This window comes from Stegodyphus dumicola, chromosome 4 (genome assembly GCF_044657685.1).
Source record: "Stegodyphus dumicola isolate Sdum_Otavi_A_Nest chromosome 4, ASM4465768v1".
Classification (NCBI taxonomy): Eukaryota; Metazoa; Arthropoda; class Arachnida; order Araneae; family Eresidae; genus Stegodyphus; species Stegodyphus dumicola.
In genome coordinates, this window is record NC_140771.1 from 72,118,966 (window position 1) to 72,137,668 (window position 18,703).

The window sequence follows — 18,703 nt, forward strand, 5'->3', positions numbered from 1 at the left end:
CGCTCAGTTATACAGTTAATGATGAAACATTAACTTAATTTGAGATATTAAAACTGACATGACTTAAAGTCATCTCTGAAAAGAAAAATCTGTTGTATTTATCTTAGACTATGGATATAATTACAAGGGGTGCTCAGATGAAAAGATACAAAATGTCGTAACAACCAAACCAGTTGAAATTTGAATATGTTACTTTGGGATAATGTAGTGGGACATCTAGGAACACAAATGTAGTGTCTGGCATGGTTGTGCACATGCGGGGTGACCACATATGACGTAGTCAGTAGTGTGTTCCGTCCAACTGATGCAGCAGTGCGTGCAAGGAGCATGGTGTTCACATTACAAAATTCGATGACAGAGGAGCAGTAAAGTGCTACCAAATTTCTGACTGTGGAAGGAATTAAACCAGCCAATATTCATTGCCAGATAGTGGCTGTGTCTGAAAAGCCAGTGATAAAGTGGAGTGCCCACTTTCATGAAGGCTGAGAGTGTTTGAGTGATGACATGAGAGGAGGCCAGGCAAATACTGTAATCACGGCTGAACTCATTGACAAGGTGAATGCCCTGGTGAGAAATGATCAACATGTCACAATGCGAATGTTGGCAATGATGGTGGAAACCAGCGTTGGAGCAGTGCGTACAACTGTGCACAACAGTTTGCGTTACTGGAAGGTGTGCATGCAGTGGGTTCTCAGCTCAGCGAATTAGCAAAGGGAACTGTGCTTAGGGCTAGTACTGCAACACCTATTCTGATATCATGAAGGTCTGACTTTGAGGGGGATCGTCACTGCTGACGAGAGCTGGTGCCATCACTTCGAGCCAGAGACACAGCAGAATGACATGCAATGGAAGCATGAGTTGTCACCTCTCCCTAAAAAGTTCAAAGCTGTGCACTCAGCAGTTAAGGTGATGCTCCCTGTCTTTTTTGACATTCAAGGTTTGGTACTCATCAAATTCCTCAAGCCAAGAAAACACGTTAACGGTGACGTGAACTGCGAGATACTCCATAACCTATGCCAAGAGCAAACAACCTGTGCTGCTCATGGCAGGATGATTCTGCTCCATGCTAATGTGTGCCTACAGGTCTCCAAGATCACATAAAGTGTAATGACCAAGTTTAAGTGGAAGCAGCTTGAGCATCCACCAGGAAACGTAGCCCTGTGATTTCCATGTGCTTGGTCTGCTAAAAACACATCTCAAATGGAAGCGCTTCAGACGAAGAACTGAAGGACGCAGTGGGAGTCTTCCTGTCACAGCCACAGGAAGTCTGAGAACAGGGAATCCTTTGATTTGTGGAACAGTGGGATAGTTGTGCTCCTGCCTGTGGTGATTACTTGTGAATAAAAACTTCAATTATATCCATAGCGTCATTTTCCACTTTTCCATTTGAACACTCTTTATAATTATTGAAAGCATTGATTACATAAGAAAATTAATTTTATCTAATAATGAAAATTTTGATTCAAAGAGGATAATATCGCAATTTCAATTAGATTTTTTTCAATAAAATTAGAGAAAAAATAGCCTGAAAACAAAGAATCTGACTAAATTTAAAAGTCATCAGGTATACTTAAAGAATATGACAACATCTGATGTTCTATTTTCTGTTATGACTCACTGACTTTTACTCATTAACGTTCTGTTACTGATTGGTTTCCCATTACTATATACAGAAAAAAAATCCCATTATTACACACAATCCAGTTATTATACACAATAAATTAAATAAACAAATAAAAGAAAAAATTCTACAACTCTAAAAAATATTTTAAAATGTGTACTTTTTTTTATTAATACACAAACATTACTACTGGAAATACTTTTTTTATAAAGTGTGCATAATAATAAATCAATAAAATAAAATTTTTAAAATGCACACTTTTAAACATTTATAATTATTAGAAATACACTGAACTCCTGATTATCCGAGCAAAATACAAAAATAATAGAAAATAAGGTTAATTGTAAAAATACACAAAATTCCAACACTTCAGAAATTTTAAATGAATTAGATTTTAATTTTTTCTCTAGAAATAATCTCTTATTACATTTTCACAGCCATGTTGACATCATTTCAGCCAATTTAGCAAACAGTGCCATTTTATTCAAACTCTGTTTATTCACTCATTTAAATCCAACAGCTTGTTCACACATGTTGGTCCCATAGTAGCCACTCCTGCTCTTTATCCTCAATTTCCTTTTCTTCTATGAATTTTTCAATTGCATGATCTTCTTGCATTAAGAATGTCTTTCTCTAATAAAAATCCCATATCTTTTTTTTTTTTTTTTTTCCATCTTCTCTTCTGTGTCTTTTTCATTTAAACTCCAAATCCTTAGATATTAGAAACAATTTCAATAAGGTCTAGTGCTGTTAGCTGAATCTAACTCTTTTAGTTTCAAAGATCAGTTTTTCAGCTATAAAGAACGCCATTTCAGAATCTTTCCTTTCTTAATGCTATTTCAGAATCAGCATTAAGCTTTTAACATAATCTTGAATCTTAGATGATGAGATTCAATGCACCAAAACATGTAAGTTTTTGCATAAGAGTTAAACATTTTCTATTTTAAGCAAGGATCTGAAAACTTTTTTTTTGGGGGGGGGGAGAAATGTACAGATAATCAGAAGATCAGCATAGTAACTGCCACTTATCAAAATCACGTTTTGAGGTTATTAAGCAGCTAAATTTAATATATGGAAATTTGTAATACTGCAAACAATGATATTAATTAAATCAACCTTTTAATTAAAATAATAACTATTTAATCCTAAAATAATAATTAAAAATCATTACTAAAATCAAACTATTTACACAATTTTGAAATTAAAATTTTCTTTTTATAAAAATATTTTTATAATTAACTTTTTAATGAAATTTTTTTTATAAAGATCTATTCTATCTGTGTTTATTTATATTGTTCAACAATAGTTTTCGAATGCCTTCTCAATTTCTCAAAAATGCTGACAGCCCCTTTCAGTTCAAGAATCGTTCTTAGAATTTTCAGTGCTTTTTTAGATTCGACTAATGATGGTAAGTCATCCCTTTTCTCATGTATGATGTTTACTGTCAGTTTCTACAGTTCTTTAAACATTCATAGTCAATTTTTATAGTCTATTGCTGTGAATTGACACATAGTCTAAAAATGAATACTCATAACTTCCCTCTCTGATATCTGAAACGTTAACTATAGTTTGCAATTCCTATGAAGTTTCTTTTTGACAAAAGCCATGTCATAACTCTCCTATTTGACACCTGAAACATTAATTGTAATTTGCAATCTCTCAGAGGTTTCTTCTATGTAAAAGCCATATTTTCAAAAACAGTTTTTAACTGATTTTAAGACTGATTCTCTTCATCATTTACTGAACATGTTTTTCGTAATGACATCTGAAAGTTTTCATAACACCCTAAAATAAAAATTGGATGTTAAAAGTTACATTTGCAGGAAGAAACACTAATGATTTTTAGAAAGAGATACATGTGCTGCACAATAAAGCTATTTGTTTATTTTTTCTGTTTGCTGTCTCTTTTCAAAAGAAAATCAGAAAAAATACTATTTGTCATCCATGAGTTCTTGTTATTATGGTTAAGTTAGAAATAAATTCTTGACTCTATTTACAAACTGAGGTCTTCTTAATGTTCTGTAACCCTGTAACAGTTTTTTCTGGCAATGCTCTGTAATGCAGTTCAGTTTTATCTGTATTATGAATTTTGAGCAGCTTATATTCATTTACCAGCCCAAATAAAAACTTCTTTTATCCAGCAATCAGTTGCATGACGATCGCACAACGTTTGATGAATAGTTTTGGATTTCTCTTTCTCCAATTTGTGAGTTGATATAAAAGACTCTCAAATTAGTGAATTAGTAAAAAAGCTCTAGAAGCAGACACATTTTCTTTTCAACTTAACAGCTTGAAACCATTTTAGATAAGCAATTTTAAAGCCTCTCGATTTTGTCTTTTTTTTTTTTTTTTTACTTCAAAGAGATATTTACATATTTTTATTAGTTCTTCATTAATTATGATTCCTTGCTTAATGTTTTGAGGGGCAAGAAAAAGCAATTTACTTTTTCAGTAAAACTCTTGTTTTATTTACTACATCAGGTGTTACAATGAAATTATTTGCGACAATTACACATACTTTGTTCAAGACACGTGAAAAAAATGAACACTTCTGGTGGTTAGTGTCAGTGACCACAGCCCACAGGACATATCCCTACAAATTAGTCTCTATGTACTCAGGGAAACAGTTTTTCTTTTTCAAGCAGGGTGCAACTTTGCATGTGCTGCATTCCCACACTATTCTTACAGGCTTTTTCTTGGTGCTGCAGAGTGCTCATCATCGTGATATTGTCTTCGATGGCTGACGCTTATTTTCTCAAAGAGGAATTGCTGCATCAGCTACTGCCTTATGTTTCGTGATTGGCTTATGTTTCTTAATTGTCATCTAGTGAGCTACAAGGTCAGTCTACAATGGTCAGTCTTGAAAACCACTCACACGAGTGAGTAAGACGTTCAATAAAAAAAGGTAACCACCACCCTTCAAAGAGTTAAGTAAGCTGCTAAATGTTGTTTGGGAAATTCACAGTTAAAATGTAATTTTGCTTTGACAACTATTATTAAGGCATTCATGCTTAAGGAAGGTATTCAAGCTTACTATTATTAAGACATTCAAACGCGGCATTTTAATATGTTACAAGTTGCGCACACAAAAAATTTAAAAAAATGCTCCTTCCAATGATTTATTTGGACTTCACTCCCCTTTATCTGTTTAGTCAAACTACCACATCATGATTATAAGGCTTTCTTTGTGTTTTCTCCAAAACACAATTACCACCTCCTTCCTATTCAATAACTCATAATTTATGGTAATGCTTAGAAGCATTTTTTAAACTTTATATAACTCTCTGTGAACATAATGTAGTCATCCCGAGACAGGATTCTGAAGGTGGAAAGCATAAAAGCTATCAGCTTGGAATTTGAGAAGGAACCTACATTCATTTACAATGCCTCTAGAAAATTGTTTTTGTTAATCTTAAGATAAAGAAATTCTGTTGAAGTTCAGCAGAGACAAAGAACACTGAAAACAGTGCCTCACAAGAACAAGGACTGTAGAACAGGAACATTTCAGTTAAAACTGTTTTATTGAAGCACTACATACCTGAATGATCAAGTTACAGTCCACAATGGATAAAATACAAAATATTTTCATATGTATATTTCATATGTATAATGTTTTCATATGTTTTCATATGTATATTTCATATGTATAATGTTTTCATATGTTTTCATATGTATAATATTTTCATATGTATAAGTAAGATATTCTGGAATTGAAGAATCAGTCTTTTGCCAATCTGAGTTTAATAAAAGTCAGTTTTCTATTGATTAATATGCATGTTTTGGTTCTTGGAAATTTGAATGTAATAAGTGCCTAAGTTTAATCAGCCGCAAGTACTGTACATTATCTAAAAATACCAAAAATTCCTTTAAAAAAAAAGAAGCAATCACTAGTTAATTAAAAAGCTGTATTTATCTTTTTTATTTTATAAATTCAATGCTTAAGTTTTATTTATCAGAAACTTACCATCCAAGATCATGTATAAGAAAAACAATGGCCATTCACATTCAATGTTTTCAAATTCCTGAAAAATTTAAATTACAGAAAGGTTTTCAGTCAAAAAATAATTTACTGAATGAATGAATGATATTTACAGTACAATTTGGCTATATGTATTATCTAATACTGATATTAGGTGTAAAATTATTTTACAAAAGGATAAAGCAATTTATAATAAAGCATACAACATTTTAACAATTAAAATACATTTGTTACCATTCATTATTATATAGATTATTCTAGTTAAATTATTCTAAATAGAAATGTGCATGGAAGATCTGCAATGTAAAAAATAAACATATGATAAGATTATCAAAATCGTAAAAACAACCTTGTATTTAGCGTAAGTATATTGAAACACTCAATCGATTTTGAGGGCAGCTAAAGGTCCCTCTTCATCAGGAGAAAGAAATACATAGTAAGAAGAAAAATAAAGGGGAAGGAGTCTCAGAAACACGTGGTCCTTATCAGCATTATCTGAAGTTCAGATTTTGAGTGTGAAGGTGCAGTTGCCCCTCGCTCCCTATTTTTAACTTCGCTAATTTTTCTTGTCCTTTGTGTTGCATGTTTGATCAGATAGCCTGAGACTCCTTCCCCTTTATTTTTCTTCTTACTATGTATTTCTTTCTCCTGATGAGGAGAGACCTTTAGCTGCCCTTGAAATTGATTGAGTATTTCAATATACTTACACTAAAGACAAGGTTGTTTTTACGATTTTGATTGTCACATTAGCATGTTTCTCTTCTGGTCTACATGATAAGATTATTATGATTGAACTATAATATGGCATAACTTACTTAATTTCACAAAAACTCAAATGTAGTCATCATAAGTTTTCAAGTGTACTCATAATTTATGCAATTAAAAATACAGTAATTATTGAAAAATATAAAAACTTACTTTAGTCTCTCCTTGTTCATAATACTGTTGAGTGATATCTTCAACTGCTGTACCATAACCATCTCTAAGAAACCTCTTGAAGCCATATGTGCCTTGAAGCTTACGGACAATTTTATCTTTAGTTCTGTTATATAGAAGCTCATCATGAGTAGCAAAACAAGGAAAACTAATAGTGGGAAGCAAAGATGAATCAGTGTTCTGAAAAGAAACAAAATACTCACAAATGAGAAATTCTTACATGTTAAAATTCACCAGTGTTGAAAATATTGTTAAACAAATACTACTTTATATAGCAACAAAAAATCACTTTATATAAAAATAATTCATAAAATAAGGCTATAAATCTATGAAAAGAAATCAAGTTGAAAATATACATAAATATATTAATGTTTGCAACATTTGTCATATTTTTATGAACAGTCACTATACAAAACTTATTTGAATTAGATCCATATATGTAAAAAGCTCCATTATTACGGGAAAATTTTTAGCCTGACTACTGATCATTTAGGTTTTCCAGATGCATACAAATCTGCTGATCACACATTTATTAATTGTATCATTCTAAAAATTTTAAAGTATCTAAATTTTTTAAATTCCTAAAACTAAATTTGTATTTATGCTTATTCAATCCATTACCCATACTATGTTTTTAAGGGTACCATATATATGTTCGAAAAGAAAGCACATTATTATTATTATTAACTGCTGAAAAGTACTAAAACATTGAACATCTTTTACTGTCTTTTTAAAACTCGTTTACTTCAAATACACAGTTCAATAAATAAGATATCAGTCTCCATAGATACAATATGCTGAAATCTTTAATCCATAATTTTATTAGTAATATTGGGAGTTATGGAAAGGAAGAAATATCTATCATGAAATACTAAATTCTCTTTGTTGATAAAAGCTCCCAAGATGACACAGAAAAAGCAAAGTGCTTTTGTTATAGCAGTCAAGGTTTCAACTTTTTCCAAAATAGCCATGTTTTTGGCATATTTCCAAGTATATATGAAACAATAGCTAACGTAGGGAAAATACCAAAGTTTCAAGACATGTATAATTATACACTTTTTGAGCACCAAGTAGTAATTATCCAATCATAATGACACATGGCACGAAGGTCCGGGTCAGGTAGATATGCAAATGATTCAAAATACAGCATGATTGAAAATTGCATAACCATCAGATGGCACTGAGCTTTGTTCTACTTGGCCCTTTAAAAAAAGTATGCAGAGGCATTAATCTGTTGTAATGGGACATTTTTTCACTAAGAATGCTTTTTACTGCCATTAGAGATTACAATTAGAGTTTAAAAGGGGAAAGAGTCATCAGAATGATGGAAGCCGGGTGGTCAGTTTAGCAAATAGTCCACTACCTAAGCAATCTTATTTTGGTACAACTCTGATATACAGTCAAAAGTCGTTAATTCGGACACCCATAATCCGGAATGATCTATAATCCGGACCTCAAAGCTAAAAACTTTCTGCGCATGCGCCGCGTTGGCACATGCGCACAGGCGTTTTACGCGTGCGCGTAAGACCTTAACTACTGCGCATATGCGTGTGCGCAAGTGCAGAATACGTTTCTGCCTGCGCGTTTAATGTATAACGGACGGTGTAAGCTAAAATTATCTAATTATCTATTTCAGTTAATGTTAATGATTGTGTTGTTCCTTAATCTTCAAATTGGATCCCGCTTATTATTTTTTGCAGACTGTAAGAGCAATTTTATAAAAGTAAACTTGAACTTTTGATTATGTCAAATAGAATTTCCGATGCTGGAACTTCCAAAGGATCTACAAAACGAAAGTATGTTTCGATGTCAAACAAACAAAAAGTGGAATTGCTGCATAAAATGGATAAAGGCATGAAGAATGTGACAGAGAGATTAGTGAAAACGAAAAAATTTCGATTGACAAGTTAGTCGGTATTCTCGGCACAGCAATTAACGGGACTTGAACAGCGGAACTTTGTAACTGAACAAGAAATTATGTCTGTTTATAGAATTAAAGTGAAAGTATTATCACATAAAACGAAGCAACTTAAACAACTTACATTAAAAGAAATGTTTAATAAAGTAAACAAATAAATATCGAGCTCTTTTTTTTTTTTTTTTTTTTTTTTTTTGTAAATTTTGATACCCTTTAAATCATAATTGTTCTTTATTTCATAAATTACGGTTTCATATTTTTAATTTTAGAATTTCTGCATGCCATCTTACGAGATTTAAACTGATGATCTATAATCCGGAAAAATCGATAATCTGGAATCGCTGAAGTCCCAACGAGTCCGGATTAACGACTTTTGACTGTACGCCCTAATTTTGGCGCGGTTGCGTGTTGTATGCCTGTTGACGTTGCAAAATCTTTCGCTGGAGTTTGTTGGTTCCCGTCATGCTTTGTGTCTGAGAAGCTAGGGGGGAAAGATTTAATGGTGAAAATTGTTGAATTGAAGTTCGGCATAAAGAAATATCGTCGTAGCCTTCCTGTTGAGGGGCAATGGGTATTTGGAGGTGTGGAAAGAAGGTATGGGAGATTATTTTTAGTGGCTGTGCGTGATAGAAGTAGGGATTTGTGATTATTTGTTATTTTATTTATTTGTGAACCATAGTATGAATTTTCTGGATAGTGTGTCTGGCTGTCATATAAATACGATAGTGATTACGTGGCGGTACGTTAAAGGCGGTATGAAATTGGTATTTCTGTTGTTCGAAAAAGCATTAATGGTAAGTGCATTTTATTTTATTCTTGTTCTTATTTTGTAGAATGTTATGTTCATTGTTTTTTTAGTATGAATTTCTGTCGTTATTGTTGTTTTTTTGAATTGTTTGAAATTTATTTTACTTATTTTGTTCATTAGTGCGTACCGGCTAAATTGTGAAATTCGTAGATGTTTTTTAAAGTTGAAACAGAACACTGTGTACATGGTATTCTTTGAAATTTAATGTTGTTACGTTAATTTATTAAAGCGAGGTGTGCGTAGTTCGTAAATTCGTTTGTTGTCTAGATGGTGCCATTCGTAGATGTTTTTTTAAGTTAAAACATATCCCTGTGTACATGGACTCTTGTCAAATAATTTTGGTTAGAAACTTCACGGTTTTGCTATCTAAATTTTTTGTTTTGGATTTTTAGCTTAAATTGCATGTTCACAACGGTTTTTTTTGCATTCGCGAAAACCATGGAGACATTTTAGGCTTAAAGTTCGAAATGTAGACAAAAAATTTAGATAGCAATATGGCAGCGTGGAGTTTCTCACCAAAAATATTTGGCGCCTTGAGGGCACATATCAGAGTAGTTCCCTTTTTTTATTGAGAGGAAGGGTTGGGATGAGAGAGATCACATATATGGTGGTCACGCTCAAAATGTCCTTGGCAGACCAATAGCCAAAAGGACCATAACATCACCTATCAACCGACAGCATTATCAATATGTGATCCTGGCCTATCTGTACTATTACAAGGTGTCAGGCTGAAGGACACTTGATATCATGGTGCCTATTATGTGTGTTGCTAATGGATACTCACACCATTGTTGGCTCTGTGTGAAGTGATGTTGTCCTCAGTGCACTAGACCTCAACTAAATGAAGCCCTATCATCTTTAGTGGCAAATTGAGATTCCTTCTTGGCAGTGATGACAACTGCGTAAAAGTGTGGAGGCTCCATGAGAAGTCTAAACTCTGCCTTTACTTAACAGTGGCACAGTACATTCATAGTTGGTGTAATGATATGAGGTACCACTGCATTTGACATCAGTCATCTCTAATATTGTTCCATTGCACCAAGACAGTGCAGCAACACATTTGTGGCATCCTTCAGCCAAATATGTTGCCACTCATGGCAGAGCTCTCAGGGAACATTTTTCAACAGGATTATGCTTGGCTGCACACAGCAAGGATGTTAATAGGAATCCCTTCACCCCACTACCACCTTTTCCTGGTTCACCCCCAAACCCAAATATGTCACCATTTCAGCCTGTCTGCGATTATTTAGTGTGATTAGTTGGAAAATCAAGGAATTGAATCAAACTAGAGGCGTGCTTACAGCTACTGAGAAATGAATTGATGTAGGACACCATACAGGACTTACATGCTTGCATCTCATTGCGATTCATGTTAGAAGTGGTCCAACAGGGTACTAGAATCTCTATTCATTTGTAGCTTTTCCTACAATAAATGATCCTTTTGCTTTGATTTTATAATCATTTACGTATATCAATATTGCATTTACACATATAAAAATTCATTTTATTCTGACAATTCTTTCTTGGTATAAAATTTTAAATCACAGTAAGTGTATTTAACCTGATTTACCAGCTGGAAAAATGTAAATATCGACCATATAGGTTTTTATTCTGCTTCACATTTTTTTTTTTTTTACTTATTTACAGAGTAGTGACTATAAGCCTTAAATATAGCCAAAAAATGTCTTTTTTTTTTTTTCTGCCATTTTACAAAGTTGCCAATGAGTTGATGACTTTTCATGAGGAAGTGAATAATCAGAAAGCATTAATCAACAGAACCACTTCTTGTTACAGATTATATCAGCAAAACAGACCATGCAGCTATTCATTGCAAAATGCAATTATATTGGGTTTTAACAAAAGTTTTCCATCACCGCAAATATTAGCTGCTTAAACAGTTCCCATTGGTGAGATTAAGCACATTTTTTTATACAATTTTTGGCATTTGAAAGAAAGCGACTTGCTTTAAAACACTGTTTGGTGAAATTTGTAAATAATATCATTATCATTAAGTATAAGGCGTCTGTCTGACATGGAACTATCATGTTACCAGATTAGAAACATCATTTACTTTCAGTTCTGTAGCAAAAAGTCAGCTACAGAATGTTACTAAATTATGTTTACAGGTTTAGGTGTAGAGACATTAGGTATTTTTTGGAAGGAGGCAAGATGAAAGATATGCAACGTCTTTGCTGGAAATCAAACCACTGACCTCTGGAATACCGGCCCAGCGTGCAGAATCACTACACCACGAAGGCACGCTAGGACGGTGGGAGAAATACCTTATATAGGTACCAATGTTGTATCATATGGCACTGTAAAGGTTTAGTACCGAAAGTTAAAAAACAAGGACTATGACATTCAGTTCAGCACAGCACTCTGGCCAGCCTACTGATATTGACGAGGCCTGCCTGCGAGAATTTGAGGAAGAAAATCAGTATACAACCACTCAAGAGATTGCTAAAGAGTTTGATGTTAGTGCCATGTCCATTAGTTGCATTACGCATGGCATAAACCTGAAGTACAAATTCAATCGCTGGGTGCCGCATTAGCCGACTCAAGCAGATAAGCACACACGTGTTCCGGCATTCACTAATGTGCTCAAATATCATGTTAAAAAAATTTCTGGACTTGAGCATCACTTGTGATGAAAAGTGTATTTACTTCAACAACGCAAGCCGAAAAGAGGGGTTGGTCTGCACCCTGTGAGCCTGTCGGCAGCGTCGCAAAGAGCAATTTGACTAACAAAAATATCATGCTTTGTATCTGGTGGGAATGCCATGGTATTTTCCACAAAGAGTATCTTGTGAAAGGTAAAACCCTTGATAGTAAGGTGTTTAGCGAGATGCTAATCCATGTTAACACTGCTATCAAGGAAAAACGTCGAACAGTGTGATAAAAAAATTTTAATGGAATTAATAAAAGCTATAATTTATGGAAAAGGCACTTTTGATAAATTCCCAGTTTATTTTATTAACTGAACACTTGGCATGCAAAAGTTAGTAATTCTTATCCACCTTGTGCATATGTACTATTAAAAAAGACCAAAAGTATCTATACAAAAATGTTTAATATAATTAAAAATTTACTTTGGGATTTAGTTCCTGACAAAGTTTTAATCGATTTTCAAAAGGCATGTATATATGTTGCTGCCAATGCTTTTCCACAACCTCTGAGATAAAAGGACATTACTCTCACTTATGCTAAAGTATTGTAAGGAAAACTTCAAATATTGGTTTGAAGAATGAATTTGAAAAAAGAATCGATTGCAAACTAATGATAAAATCACTTGTTGCTTTATCGTTTGTTTCCCCCCATAAATTAAGAAGAGTTTACGATCACCTTGCTGATATCCCGATAAAGATAGGTACAATGAAGTTCTTACATACTTTTCTTCTACATAAATCCATTATCCTAGGAGTACAGACCATAAATTGTTGCGAAAGCTTTCATAACGCAATAATTTCATTATTAAATTCTAGCCATCCTAGTATGTGGTTTATAGTTGAAGGACTGAAAAAAGATTTAGCCTATCAACATTTGATATTAGCTAATGTAAATGCAGGGTCTATTGAGGGAGAGGAGAAACGTTGACATGGAAACTTGCATTCAGTAATCGTGACTCGTGTAAGAGACAATGATAAGATAGATGATAAAATTAGATACGAGGGCCATCCAGGAAGTAGATTACGTTTCCGTCTGTGTCCGCTAGGGGCGGGGCTAGCGCGGCCATCTTGGGGTCAGAGCGTTGCGCAGCTCAGTCTGCATCTAGCCGTGCTAGTGAGAGGTTCGTGCTGTGCTCCGTTCAGATACTGTGACGGTTTGAAATGTCTGCGTTAATTGAAAATCCCGCGAGCTGCAAGGTGCGCTCAGTAATAAGGTTTCTGACTGCAAAAAACTGTAAACCGATAGAAATCTATCAGCAGCTTCGTGAAGTGTATGGGGACAACATTATCACTGAAGGTGGAGTGCGTCAGTGGGTCATAAGATTTCAAAATGGCCGAACCAACGTTCACGACGAAGATCGAAGTGGGAGACCCAGCATAGTGACCGCCGAACTTCTCGAAAAAGTCGATGCTAAAGTCCGTGAAAATCGAAATTTCACAATAACGGAACTTTCTTTGAGTTTTTCACAAATTTCGCGAAGTTTGTTGCACGAAGTCATCAGCGAAAAGCTTGGTTACCACAAGTTTTGTGCAAGATGGATTCCAAAAATCTTGACAGAGGACCACAAAAATCAGCGAATGGCTGCAGCGTTGAACTTTTTGGACGCTTACCATAAGGATGGTGACTCTTTACTCGATCGCATCGTTACTGGTGACGAAACATGGGTGAAACATGTGAACTGTGAAACGAAATTGCAATCAATGCAGTGGGGGCACACAAGTTCTCCCCAAAAACCCAAGAAATGCATGCAAACAATGTCGGCAAGGAAGATGATGGCGACTGTTTTTTGGGACAGAAAAGGTGTAATTTTGGTGGACTTCCTGGAAAGAGGCACTACAATAAACTCTTAAAGGTATTGCCAAACTCTCCAAAAACTCAGAAGAGCAATTCAAAACAAGCGCAGAGGAATGTTGAGCTCTAAGATCTTGTTGATTCACGACAACGCCCGGCCCCACACGGCAAATGTCACTCGTAAAGTTCTTGAATCTTTTAAGTGGGAGTTGTTTCCTCATCCGCCGTACAGTCCCGACCTGGCACCGAGCGACTTCCACCTATTACCAGCAATGAAGAAGTGGCTGGCTATGCAGCGTTTTGATGATGACGCACAGCTGCAAGAAGAGGTAACGAAGTGGTTGAAGGCGCAGGCGGCCGAATTTTTCGACGAAGGAATTTCCAAGCTCGTACATCGCTACGATAAATGCCTTAATTTGTATGGTGACTATGTAGAAAAGTAGTATTTGAGTGTGGCTTTCATCTGTATATAATAAAATTTGTTTCCTATACTTTGCTTATTTTTTTATTCCAAAACGTAATCTACTTTCTGGATAGCCCTCGTATTTACATAGAATAGCTAATACTCAGTAATTTATGTTCTATAACTTTTTGAAATATATATTTATGATATAATTACAATAAGGTGTTTTTAGCAATTTAAATAAAATAATTATTTCTGCTTTCTTATCCTTCTAAACGTTAATACTATAAAATGTGCAACTTATATTTATTATTACTTTAATTTTTAACAATTAGAATTGCAACAATTCTTCATTGTATATTCTATTTCATTTTTAAGCCCTTCCTCCTCTCCTATTCTTAATTCAAAATGGCACATTTGTTAATCTTATACTAGCAGACAAGTCCACCATATGAGCAGGCTGCGGCCAAAACAAAATTTTTAAGTTCTGTGTACACCTAAAAAGAAAATGCATCAGTCATTTTAATATGAATGAAATCAGTTCACTCTTTCCAAGCAACAACCAATTCATGAATAATTTGTTTGTTTCCAAACCAGGAAACAAAAACTTTTAACTTTTCAAGTATGCATATGACATCTTGATTTAAATTTAATGTAATATAACAATTTTATCTCAATATCAATAAAAGCATTAATATGGCAATATCATATCATGTCAATTAGCTTAACCTGAAACAAAAAATAGGTTGCCAATAGCAGCTATTTATTTAAAATGTTGACATTAATGAAAAATTTTCAGCATAAGTGACGTCACATGCAATCGCATGCTTTCTTCAATGTCAGAATATGACCTTGATTTTTATCGCCAGCGAGATTGTTGACACTTAAAAAAAAAAATGTATGCAAAAATTAAGATTTTTTAATTAATATCTCAGCTTATTAAAATCGTATGAAGATGAGAATGGCTGAAATGGCTTCCGACAAATTTTTCAAATCTGGTGGTATGTCTCTCAAAACTCAACACTCCGCCGCTCTGGAGGAGATGATGTTGCACACAAACAGACGCATACAGATTTTAATAGTATAAATAGCTATATAATCTACAAGTCATACAGTTTTTGAAATATACACCAGAGATTTTTTGGAAAATTTAAATAATTTTTATTTAAAAAATGCAAGTACACAATGCTCAAATTGATTAACTATTGATTGATTAATATAAGAAAATTTCTACAAGGATTTTTTTTTTTATCAATGGGCTTATTTCCATGAGAGCATATTTCTTTTAAATATATTTCTAAGTGAGTATTATTTATGTGGGCTTTTCTCCTAGAGCCAGTTGAGAGGTATCTTCTGTTACTAAGTATTCTGGTCACAGAGCTAACTGAATGCATGCCAGCACTGTCATTCATTAGGCAAAAATATTACTTTAAACAGCCCTACATAGGATTCCAAGACCTCATTACATATCTATAACCAGTTATCCATCTTCCATTAAGAATATGCAGCTTGATAAGAGCATTTTTGATGATTCCACCCAAAATAATGGAAATGTTTCCATGAAAATGAGAGTTTCCAAGAACAAGGGAAGAAAGTTGCACATTCCTCACTCTTCCCAGATCAAAACACACCTAGAATCACAATTAAAGCTATATCTGGATTCATCAATAAAAGATACTGGGTTTCATTCCTCTTGGCTCCATTAAGCATGATGATGACAATACCTTAAATATGCTACTTTTGTAGATGAAACGAGAACATAAGCCATTGGTTTTCCTAACATAAAATCCAACCATAAAACAATTTTGCAATAACAGTTTCTTTCAACCAAAAATGTCAGAAAATGGTCTTCAGATTCAGTTGTTTGATCAGGCTGTCTATTAACTGATTCACTGCTTAAAAAGCTGTTTCAGGTTCTTGATGTAATACTTTGAAGGGTATTCAGACCTTAAGCAACCACCATTTGTGTTCACTGCCTCCTTCAAGTTTCCTAATAAATGTCACTTTTGCCTGTCACTGTTACAGGTTTGCTTTTGTCATATCTTGTGTCATATTTGAGTTAAGTGAATGCGCATGCATTGAAGAAACCTGCCCTACTAATATAGGATCAGCTTTGTTCTCGCAAAATGGAAGATGTTAAAAATAAACACAAAGAATTGAAAACTCAGTTAGCTGTAATTCCGGAAGGCCTAACTAACTAGTCAGCTTCAACCTTTAGATGTCTGTATTAATAAACCATTTAAGGGATTTATGAAGAAGTGGAACAGCTGGATGCAGTCTTCAAATTTTGAGGTTACACCATCAGGAACAGGAAAAGGCCTAGCATTTCGCAAGTTTGTGAATGGGTCAAAGTTTCATGGGTCGCTGTGAAAACAGACACAATAGTTTAATCATTTAATAAGTGTGGCATTAGCAATGCACTAGATGGTACAGAGTATAATTTGTTGTATGAGGACTCGGATGTTAATTTAGAAGAGGTTTCAATTGACTCTTCATTTAGCTCTGGAGATAAGTGTCTGGGTTTTGACGAAGATTAAAAGGTGTTCTTTCCTAGATAGATTGGGCATCTGCAGAAAGTATTACTTTGTATTTGTATTACTTTATATTTAAAATACTGTAAATTCATTATAATGATCAGTAATAAAGTTTTATCCTTCAAAAATGTGTATAAAAAGGGGTGCGTTTTATAGGCCAGTGCGTCTTATATGCCGGCAAATACGGTAACTGAAGTTCTACTCCACATCAACTTTCAAGTTAATTAAAAAAAAACTTTTTTTTTTTATTTTTTTAAATCAATTAGAAATAAAAGGTTAATATATGTAAATTTTAGTACATAGCAGTTAGTTTGCTTAAACGTACGAAATAAAACTAAAAGCAAACCTTAGAACTGGATTCTCGTGGCAGAAGAGTTTCAAAAATGCTTCTGTTTCTACTGTGAGCATCAATGTCAACATAAACTACAGACCATGAAGCTCCCTTGTCACCAAAAAGATTACACCCATTTATAGCTTCAAGAGCAGATTTTGCCATTCCAATAGAACTAAAGGGATAAAATAAAGTGAATGATTAAGGAAACTAACTATAAATCAGAAAATATGGTTTATATTTTTAATTTAACTGAATACTACACTATAGAGAACATATGAGTATAACTTGGTATCTTAAAATATGAAAATCAAGCAATATCTCAAAATAAAGATGAGACAATTAAGAGAAATGACATTGTTAAGGTCAATGACATGTTTCATATACGATTTAAGGGTAATGAATTTTTAAGTACAGTGAAATTAGATTAAGACAAATCAGTTCCCGAACAAATTTTCCAAATTTAAAATAACTCGCACGGTAAATGATATCTTGAGCTATGAACAAAAAAGCTGGCGACAAATTATATTTCAAAATGCAGTTAATGCAATGAAGGAAACATATTCAGAAAAAGATAGAAGGGAGGCTATTTCTAGTTCTTTGATACACAACATTTGTACAAAATGGGATAAGATGGAAAGGTCATAGAGCGTTATCACCCTGATAAATGCAGCAATAAACCATAGAATAAATATTTGAAATGACAATGTCATATCTTGCCTTAGGAACACTGCAAAACATAAGACAGACATAAATCATGCTGAACAAATGTTTAATGGGAAAAAAGCCCAGCAATTTTCAATTAGAGAAGAGTGGCATTAAAAGAAGGGGAGAAAACAAAAAGACTGCAATTATTTGATATTTTTAAGGAACAGGATTTCCCTTTTAAATTACAACATTTTGCATCTTTGGGGCTTCATCAATTTTCCTTCTTAGTGATATGATAAAATTTAAATCAAGTTTTATTATTTTTTATATGTTTAGTATTTATTGCATTAAATATTGTGGATGTAACATGTAATAAATTGCATTAAATATTGTGCATGTGTGTGCGATTTATCAAATTCCATGAATTTTTCATTAAGAACTTACATTCAAGGTACTTTTTTTTTCAAGCAATCATTCAAGATCTGAGAGCAAATGAATTCATTTTACATTAATTTATATGGGAAAAACCGTTTTGATTTACGATTATTCCGGATGATGAATGATGTTCAGGAATGATTCAAATTCGTGAACCAAAGTTTCACTGGAAATACAAAAATTAACCACTGTGGGAAGAATTAGTCAAGGACTTCCTAAGCAGCCCTAGTTTGGATTATGCACATAAAATTATATATATATATAAATCACAGAAATCCAGCATATTATAAAGTTAAAAAAAATCAAATATTATAAAGTTAAAAAAAGTTCAAATTGCCCTTAAATTTTCCTATATGAAAAGATATTAATCTTACTTTATCAACAATAAAGAATATTATATGTTGCTTCATTATAGAGCATTATATAATGCTTACATACGTATTCAAATAAATACTTATCTAGGCATTGTTCTTGCTTCTTTTACTCTGTAAACAATTTGATATGTTATAAACAGAAGTAAGTTTTAAGAAAAAGAAACAGCATTAATTTATTAAATACAAATTAGACTGAAAATATTGCTAAGCGTGGTTAGACATTCAACAGTAAGGCAATACAGCTTTTTAGAACCTCTT

General features: G+C 33.5%; 1 protein-coding gene across 3 annotated transcripts in view; it reads right to left on the reverse strand.

Annotated features, from left to right (window-relative positions):
• The window catches only part of LOC118182227 (putative phosphorylase b kinase regulatory subunit beta), a 155,574-nt gene that overhangs the window by 97,279 nt on the left and 39,592 nt on the right, over window positions 1-18,703 (reverse strand). For all 3 annotated transcript variants that reach the window (XM_085815074.1, XM_085815072.1, XM_085815071.1), the window contains exons 8-10: window positions 17,004-17,163; window positions 6,519-6,716; window positions 5,586-5,643 (exon numbers count right to left, since the gene is read on the reverse strand). In XM_085815074.1, the coding sequence (XP_085671200.1) occupies window positions 5,586-5,643; window positions 6,519-6,716; window positions 17,004-17,163 (416 nt within the window). The remainder of the gene's footprint in view (window positions 1-5,585; window positions 5,644-6,518; window positions 6,717-17,003; window positions 17,164-18,703) is intronic.